We start from the raw sequence: 9,923 nt of genomic DNA on the forward strand, positions 1-9,923 counted from the left end.
GCAAGAACAAGTGGGCTCCTAGCTTCTCAGCCTCCATTCTCCTTCACTGAAATGCAACTACCCTGCTGGACGGTAAGGCGGTATACACACAAGTGTATTGCGGGCACATTCTTTGTATTCTGGACTTGTATCCCGACCCGAATGCAGGTCTGCTGTTCTAAGTTCACTATTGTGGTATCGCCACTATACACTTCCTCTTGTCACAACTTTACTCCAGTCCGCATGAACCTAGTATCCGCATCATAGTCGGGCTATTCTCAATCATCCATTTCTAACCACGATTACCACGGCGGTTTGAACTTCGCGGTACAAGGCTCCCATTGCTTTCAATAGAGCCTCGCAGACCTGCACTTTTCGAGCGCTGTCTGCTCTAGTTTACTGCAATTAACGCACCTTCTCCCCCATCAGAATGATAGGGTGCGTTCAAACCATCGGTGGAGGCAGGAACCTGTGTCTGAAAGCAATAGTAAAATCGCTGCGTTTTGTTACCTGTATGTGTGAGAGCAGCCTAACTAAGATACTACATCCACACGGAGCAGAGACGCTGCAGCAGCGTACAGTAAGCAGCCAAGTGGATACGAGTTTTACTCTCCTACGGGCCGCAGCATGACGGGTGTTGCTGATTTGGGAGTCCGTATGTCACTTTCTGCTGTGGATTTCTCACTCTGCACCACTTTTCAACTAGAAAATCCAAATTCATACAAAGTAATCATGGCTACTTTAAATTGCCCTGGGGACCTTTTACCCTTGTGTGGTACCAGGGGGTCTATTTGACCTCAGCCTTGTGCATTGCAGTTTGAACCTGGTACCAGAAGAGGGTTAACCCTTTCCAATCCACTGTCTGACCTCTGAAGACATTATGATTTAAGACTGTACAGCTCCGATGTAGGAAGACGTCCGTCGGGGTTCTCTTACTGTATATTGCCAGCCTCTCTGCTGTCGGAGCCTATCCAACTTCTCACCTCATGCAGTACTGGCTTTAGCCAGCAGATAGCGCTGTTGTATAACGGCAGAAAAAGAGTAAGCCCCCTAGAAAAATCTGGATACAAATTGGATTGGAAAGGGTTAAAGGGGCATTCCCAAGGTAGACATCTAGGCCATAGGAGAGGTGATAACTGACTGGGGTGTCATCACTGAGATGTCGGTGTATCCTAAGAACGGGTTGCTGCATGTAACTGCAGTGCCGTCCTACAGAATGGATCGGCGCTCGCGCATCCATGGCTTCATTTTAATGGGGATGAGGAAAAGGAATAGCTGAATGGGAGCGCTCGCCTATCTCAGTCCCTCACTGATGGGAGCAGCACCGTGCCTGCACCACGGCCCCTCTATATAAAGGGGAGCTTCACTCTCAGATAACCTTTGACGTGTCAAAAGTTTTCATCAGTAGGGGTCTTGCTGCTGAGACCCCTGCTGGTCGCTGAGGGGACTGTAGCATCCCGCCTGAGCGCTGAGCCCCCTCCGCTATCTTCACACATTTCCATTTGCTGAGGTCAGCCCACAGGAGGGTGTATAGAAAGCGCTGTACAGATAGTCCCCGACTTGTGAACGGTCAAGTTACGAACTTTACAAGATGCGAACAATCTGCCCTGCACAGAATGATTTAATCCTATGGTATTACATCACACTGGGCAGGGACCCGGCAGGCTTCTATCAAGCCTGTCCGGTCAGATCGCTGGACGCAATGCGGTTGTTAGGCAGCCGGGGACCTTCTGAAAGGCACTAGGGCTGCCTATGCAGAGCACCTATCAAGCCCTGCGTGTGATAGACACTGCATAGTCAGCCCTAGTGCCTTGCAGAAGGTCCCCGGCTGCCTAACAACCGCACTGCATCCCGCGATCTTATCGCAGGACACTGTACGGGACCCTTGAACGTCGGGTGCTGGCTGTTCTTACAGCGGACACCCGGCAGCAGCAGTTCCGACGAGCCGCGCCGCTCATCGGAACTGTTAACACTTTAAATACCACTTTCTATTCTATCAGTTCCTACGAGCGGCACGGATCGTCACAACTGGTGCTGTCTGTAAGAACAGCCGGCACCCCACGTTTTATGGAGCGGGATCCACCCGCGGTCCTGCTCCATGCAAGCATTTGTTGGGACATACGAACAAATGTACTTGTGAACCGGCTCATGGAACGGAATGAGGTGTTGCTGAAAACCAGCCGATGGGGTGCAGTATTTCTCCCTGCTTCTCCCTTCCGTCTGACGGAGTGCAGAGCCCTACAATACAATATAATCATTATTATGGAAGGGTGATTAACTTCCACCACTGTTCCATGACACCTTTACTGAGACTAAAGGTGAAGTTACTGGGGATTCCAAGGAGGATTTCCTCTAAAGGGATTTCTTATCGGTTCAGCCTAGGACCTTAGGGCCACAAAAAATCCTAAGGGCCCTTTCACTTGTGGCGGAAACATTTATAGCAGACAAACCCGCCACAAAAGCCACGTCTTACAGGCGGATTTTATACAAACTGCTGCGTCGCTCACCTTTTGTATAATGTGCAGAAGCTCTACGGTAAATCCACATCGAGCCCCGCATGTGAGGGTCCTTCTACACCGCCAGCAGTTGTCCCAATGATTAGCGCTTCCACACAGGGACAATATCGCTCAGTGAGGAGACGGAACCACCGGAGATCTTCTGGCCGCCCAACTCCGTTCACAGATTGAGACTGTCAACCCTTTAAAGACGCTGTAAAATCTGACAGCAGTATTTAAATCCCCCGAATGACCTTTGGGGGTCCCATATGTCCCCCCACCCCCCCTCCTCGCCGTGAGATCGGGGGAGCCGTGCAGGTGTCATGGCAGCCGGGGGCCTCCTGAAAGGCCTCAGGGCGGCCTTAGCAGACTGCCTATCAAGCCATCTCGGTGGGGTGGCTAGGTAGACTGCCTGTCAGAATGCAGTATGATGTAATGCTGTAGCATTACATCACACTGTAGGAGTGATCAGAGCATTGCATGTGGTCCCCCCCCCCCCCCCCCCCCCCGGGGCCTAAAATAAAATATACAAATAAGAGCAATGGTTTTATTAATTATTTTTTTTAAAAAAAGTTATAAAGTTAAAAAGAAAACCCTTCTGCCATGTTTACACTAAAAAATAGCTAAATAATAGATATTTGGTAACGCCACGTCCATAAAAGTCTGATCTATCAAAGTAATGCCTTAATTACAGCGCACGGTGAAGGACATCCAAAAAAAAAAAAAAAAACTCCACAAATGCGCTCTTTTTGGCCACCCTGTATCCAGATGGCGGAATGACGGGTTCACCCCCCCCCCCTCCCCTATTTCTCTCCACTTAGGAGATTTAAAAAGTTTTTCAGTCCATTATATGGTACATTAAATAGCACCATTGAAAAATACAACTCGTCCCACAAAAAACAACAAGCCCTCCTACAGCGACATCGATGGATAAATAAAGGAGTTACGGTTTCTTTTCTAACGTGCTTGGTTTACTGGGTGTTTGTTTTCCTTTTTTTCTTTCTTGCTATGTTCATATTGCCTGAATTGGGCCGTGCACGTTTATCCATCGGCCCCAAACTTGTGAATTTTGTCACCTGCCTAAACTGAATGATGGACAATAGGGAAGTGAATTATAGTTTGTTGTGTCGTTGGCGGCGCTTCCGCTGAACTCTTATTGCTCCGTGTAAAAGGGCCCTCAGTAACCGACAGGCAGATTGCGCAGATTTATCTACTGGATTCTAAGCCCGGTGCACACGAGCGTGTCAGTACAGCGGATTCTGCACGCAAGTCTGGTATGTATAATATGCTGTACCAATAGGTGGCGATATTGCTGCTCACACGACTTGTGCAGATACTTCCAAGACCTTAGAAAAATGTGTTTTAATTAAGGTTTTGAAATGAATTTTTTATTTTGCTGCTTTTTTCCGGCTCCTGCTTATAGGTAATTGGGGAATCGCCTGCTATTGTGAAACCACAACTCCCAGCATGGCGCACGGATCATGAGATTGTAGCTTAGAAACAGCTGGAGACCACAGGTTGTCATTCTGAACTGAACAGTCAAGTGGGCGGTCCTATCCATAACTGACAGCTATGTGTGTATGACTGTACATAGAGGTAGCTGTCAGTCACTGATAGGACCGCCCACTGGACTATTTAGTGCAGAAGGTGCAGAGGATAAAATATACTGAATCTAATAAACTTTATACAATCTGCTGAGCCCCTCCTGCTCTATAACATGATGCCTGCAGGGTGGACAATTTGGACCTGGGCCCCCACCCATCAGTATGTAACTTGTACACGGATCCCAGTGGCATTACAAGAACACTATAAAGACATCCAATGTAAATAAAGACACGGACACAAACATATAAGGGGGCAAAGAACATTTTATTTATAGTTGTAGGAAATGGAAGATTTTATGATGGGGAATTTTGAGGCTGAGTTGATCCAGAGGAAGGCGAAAAACCCCTTGAGGTATGAGCCAATTGTCCTCAAGGGGAAAAAATCCTTCCTGACCCCAAATATGGCGATCAGAACAAGTCCCAGGATCAAAGCCGACATCTGACCTATCTGACTGTGTAAAATGTATTATTTTCATAAATCTAAATAAATTAATCTTTATTACTATTTATTGTTTGTGTGACATATAAAGTGCATCAAACTAAACCTATTTATAAACTGTGTTGATCCAGAGGAAGGCGAAAACCCCCTTGAGGAAAGAGCCAATTATCCTGTTTTATGGGGGGAAAATTCCTTCCTGATCCCAAATATGGAGACCAGAATAAATCTCAGGATCAAACGCCAGCCGCTCCCCTCCCTGGTATATGTGATGTCTGCTGAGGGGTTTGTTTCTTTTTTTATGAACCTATTTAAGGCTGTGAGTTGATCCAGAGGAAGGCAAAAACCTCCTTGAGGTATGAGCCAATTGTCCTCAAGGGGGAAAAATTCCTTCCTGACCCCAAATATGGCGATCAGAACAAGTCCCAGGATCAAAGCCGAAATCTACACCTATCTGTGTGTATGCTTGTGTCTATGTATGTGTTTGTGTCTATACTTGTGTCTATGTATGTGTTTGTGTGTATACTTGTGTCTATGTATGTGTTTGTGTCTACACTTGTGTCTAATCTTCATGTATGTAGTGTGTGCTACTTACCTGGCCTGTGCTGAGGTCTTACTGGTAACCAGGCGTTCAGGGATAATAGTCACTTGGGCTATTCTTCCTGAACTCGCCAGTTACCGATCAAGCACAGGCCGCTCCGGGGGTGTAGAGGGTCTTCAGGGGAGGATGGTATCTGATGCCAGCTGGAGGAGGTCAAGGTTCAGGGTAGCGGATGGTAATGTGCAGCATACAGATGGTGGAGAGAGGGTGTTGGTGGTAAGCCGAGCTCTTCTACAGCAGAGTCGTGGGTTCAGGAGGCAGTTGGCGCGGGCTGAGCCTACAAGACATGAGAGGGAATTGTTAGTTTTTCCTCTTGTGGATACAAACAAGTGACCGTCTGTAACATGACAACTTGTATCAGGAGCAGATTTGTAGCTGATATGAAAGGAGTGAATTTCTGCAGCTGTGTCTTCACTATGAGTCGTTATTAGGAGTTTTGTAATTACTGAAGCCATAACGGAGGCCATATTGCTTGTCAACCAGATTGACTCAGCAGATGATGACTGAAAGGGGGAAAATTAGAGTATTTTATGCCAGAGTTTGACGTGAAAAGTTGCAAAATTTGTTGCAAGCTCAGCTTGCTCAAACACTTTGCAACCCTTTATCGGCTGTGGGGGCTCATGGCATTTCCACAAAAAGAGGGCGTGGCTGGTCAGGAGGGGGCGTGGCTTCCCTGGACTAAGGGCCCTTTTACCCTGCATGATAATCGTTCAGATTCTCGCTGTATTGTGGGAAGCAAAGCATAATCGCTCAGTGCAAATGCCGGCAGCGACTGAATGATGAATGATAATTCATTCATCATTCCGTTTCTGCAGGCATAAAAATCGAGTAACGACCGTCCTGTGTGAGGGACCCGAACACATTTCTTCTAGTGTATGCCAGAAACTGACATAGATCATACAAGATATGCACGCCAGATTGGCCTGACGTTCGTTACTGTGTAGGAGCACAGAACAGCCGAGATGCATATAGTATATGGAGAGATATGCTTCTCCTCATATATTAGGTGTATTTTGTGCCGGTGGAAATAATACTTAGACCGGCATCTGAAATGTGGTCTGAATGTATTTTCTCCAAAGTCTTTTATTGTTTTACAGGAAATGTCTTTTATATGAAAACTTTATACGGTATGTGAAGTTATGCTACAATGTATGGATATAATGGTGTCCTGTGTGTATAGGTGCACAGACATGTACGTGTAGGTATGTATAGGTGCACAGACATGTATGTATAGGTGCACAGACATGTATGGGTAGGTGTGTATAAGTGTACAGATATGTATGGTAGGTGTGTATAGAGGGTACTTACCAGATGGTTGTGGCTTTCGTCACCATCGGATTCTTCTCGTCATCCTAAGAAGAAGCAGAGACATAGTAATTACAGGGTAATAATAATGAAGCTGAGGAGGGAGAAGTCTGCGGACCGGACATGGTGACATGAAGCAGGGTTATTATATGACCAGAGGAACAATAATGATATACACAGAGGTCAGACTGAGGAACATCATCCCTAGAGGAGGAAGATCTTACCGGGTCCAGCTTGGGGAAGTGAACGAGAATCCGTCCATGGGGTGAAAGGGTGGTCCATCTTCCGGCCACTGCAGGTCTCGATTCTCCAGAACTCTCCGGAATGGCTTGAATGGCGGCCGTGATCTCTTCAGTTCCAGGTCCGCCCAATCTATGGTGGTAAAGAAAGGGTGACCTCGGATGTTCTTATACACACCCAGCCTCTTCTCAGGGGTCTTACGCAGCAGTCTCTCCAGGAGATGCTTTAAGTCAGCATCAAGCCAAGATGGAAACTTTGGCTCCTTCCTGGTGATGGCTTTGATGACCTTTCTCCTGATGGGGCCGTGGTAGAATGGGGATTGTCCTGCCGCCATCCAGGATACGACAATCCCCAGGCTCCACCAGTCCACTGCTGCGTCGTACTCCTTTCCAAGAAGTACCTCTGGGGCCATAAATTGGAATGTGCCGGTCACTCCACTTATCTTATTAGACGAGGTGACGCCGTCTTGGGCCAGCCCCAGGTCGATCAGGCGGATGTGTCCAGATCTGTCCAGCATGATGTTGTTCGGCTTTATGTCTCTGCAACGACAATCAGAGAAGTGCAAATCAGTTCAGTGATCCAGGAGACTTAGGGATGTACCGCAGCAAATCCAGGCCTAATGCAGGACTCTAGGAAAGCTGGGTACATTACCTCCACCATTGCCAGGAAACAGAGCAGTGTGGGGACGTTGGGCTTACCGGTGGACGATGCTGCGTCGGTGCAGGAACTGGAGGCCGCATGCAATCTCCGCTGTGTAGAATCTGAGAGAAGAGTGTAGTATCAATGACATGAAATCAGTCTCCTAACATCATGTGATCAGCGTGTCTCTCCCCACCAGAAGAGGCGCTGTTCATGGCAGCCTGCACGCCCTCCATTCTTCTATATACCCTGTCATGTCACCCTCAGTATTTCCCACCCGTCTCCTGATCAGTCATTTACTCACCTCACATGGCTGATGTCCAGGCAGCCGCACATCTTGATCGTTGCTGCCAGGCTTCCTCCGGACAGATACTCCGTGATGAAGTAGGCCCGGTCGTCAGACTGCTGTGCAGCGTACAGATGGCAGATGAAGGGGCAGTCTTGGGCCGTCAGCAGTATCCGTCGCTCTCTCTGTATGATATTTTTAAGTTGATAACCTTGATGGCCACGAAGGTGTTTCTTCCAGGGAAAGATGCCAGGACCACCTGAAGAAACCAAGGAGGAAATGATCACCGACAGTGGGCAGAGGGGAAACCATATACATTTATTACAGGGGGGATTTATCACTAGGCCTATCCATCCATCCATCCAGTTTCCCTGAAAATAAGACATAGCATGATTTTCCAGAATTTTTTGAGGATACAAAATGATTTTTCAGGCTTTTTGAGGATGCTTGAAATATAAGCCCTACTCCAAAATTAAGCCCTGCTAACAGTTAATTAAAAAAGTTAATTTAAATAGTGTCCAGGCAGCTATACATGTAAAAAAGTTAAATCTTTTTGAACAAAAATTAATATAAAATACTGTCTTATATTCGGGGAAACACTGTATCTATCTATCTATCTATCTATCCATCCATCCATCCATCTATCTATCTATCTATCTATCTATCTCTCTATCTATCTCCTATCTATCTATCTATCTATCTATCTATCTATCTATCTATCTATCTATCTATCTATCTATCTATCTATCTATCTATCTATCTATCTATCTATCTATCTATCTATCTATCTCCTATCTCTCTCTCTCTCTCTCTCTCTCTCTCTCTCTCTCTCTATCTCTCTACCTATCTCATATCTATCTATCTATCTATCTATATATCTATCTCATATCTATCTATCTATCTATCTATCTATCTATCCATCCTCTGTTTTAAAAAGGTGGTATAAGCAGATCTATCATTCATAGTATTTTATCAACAAATCACTACGTATACAGTATTGTGCAAAGGTTTTAGGTAGGTTGGGAAGAGTTTTCTTTTCGTCTCAAAAATAGTTCTATTTCCTCTAAATGTATTCTGCCGACGACCCCAAACATCCAGCCGACGTCATTAAGACCTATCCTCAGTGTAAAGGACTACAGCCGATCCTGGAAGTGATGATTTGGCCCCCCAGAATCCTGATCCCATCATCATCCAGTCTGTCTGGGATTACATGAAGAGACAGAAGGATTTGAGCGAGCCGACATCAACAGAAGATCTGTGATTAGTCATCCGAGATGTGTGGAACAGCCTCCCTGCTGAGTTACTTCAAAAACTGTGTGCAAGCGTACCCAGAAGAACTGATGCTGTTGTGAAGGCAAAGGGCGGTCACACCAAATATTGATTGAGATTTCTCTTTTGTTCAGTCACTTTACATTTTGTTAATTAACACTCTTATTTTTGGCAGCATTCTTACTTTGTAGCATTTTTTTCCACATCTGCTTAAAACTTTTTTAAAAAAGCAGGAACAGCTCATACTTAACACTAGAAAAATCATTTCCCAATCCCCTCAAAAACAGAACACTTTTGCACAAGTCCCATTCGAATAGTTAGATATAATGGGAATACTTTCCAAATCCCCCCCAACAGTCTGCATTCAGTTGTCCAGTAAATGGACAGAAGGATTCGGGTCACCAGGAGAGAAGCAGTTCTAACACTTACCTTGCTGAAGCTTCCTCTGCCCAAGATCTGAAGGCCGGTGAAGCGACTGATGTCAAAGCTGTGGTCTGATGGCACGAGGTCCTGGCTGCTGCCCGGTCTTGGCTCCTCATCCTCTCCGCTCCTCTTCCTCTTTATCTCCGTGAGTCCGCTCACGCTCTGCTCCTCCCTCTTTCTCTTCTCGCCGTCTCCTCTCTGTCCATTGGACGCCATTTTTCACAATCCTGTAGCTGTCGATCCAAGCGCTGCCGTCGACAGTTGATTGGAAATGGCAGTTGGCCGAGTGAAGGTCAAAGGTCAGTGAAGCCGATGCTGGCATTGCTTGCCAGTACTCTGCCATATACACAGTGATGTGGGCACCATGAGTGATGGTCTATAGCCCAGAGAAATGGAGACATTCATGGCTGGTTCTTCTAGTGCCACATTATCAGTAGATGGGGCAGTGATGGCACTTCATGTCTGGGTTGGCAGCGGTGCCCATAGTTCATCAGAAATTTCTGCAGTTTTAGAAAACTTGCAGTTGTGTGGAAATTGAAATGAGCCCGGGGGAGGAATAAACCATAAATTGTACTGATGGCAGCAATAATAAAGCCTTGTGGGGGTCATTCTCTGCTCCATTCATTAAGTGTTCATCATCCAGATA

At 46.2% G+C, this 9,923-nt stretch overlaps 1 protein-coding gene across 1 annotated transcript; it reads right to left on the reverse strand.

Moving 5' to 3' along the window:
* Positions 1-5,199: 5,199 nt before the first annotated feature.
* LOC136577961 (protein kinase C theta type-like) lies at positions 5,200-9,493 on the reverse strand. The gene is made up of 7 exons (XM_066577873.1): positions 9,284-9,493; positions 7,604-7,770; positions 7,359-7,421; positions 6,862-7,199; positions 6,645-6,792; positions 6,424-6,467; positions 5,200-5,392 (listed from the first exon to the last, which is right to left on the reverse strand). The coding sequence occupies exons 1-6, from the start codon at positions 9,491-9,493 to the stop codon at positions 6,443-6,445; spliced, it is 951 nt and encodes a 316-aa protein (XP_066433970.1). The 3' UTR covers positions 5,200-5,392; positions 6,424-6,442.
* Between the last annotated feature and the right edge of the window lie 430 nt (positions 9,494-9,923).

This window comes from Eleutherodactylus coqui, chromosome 8, assembly GCF_035609145.1.
Source record: "Eleutherodactylus coqui strain aEleCoq1 chromosome 8, aEleCoq1.hap1, whole genome shotgun sequence".
Taxonomy (NCBI): domain Eukaryota; kingdom Metazoa; phylum Chordata; class Amphibia; order Anura; family Eleutherodactylidae; genus Eleutherodactylus; species Eleutherodactylus coqui.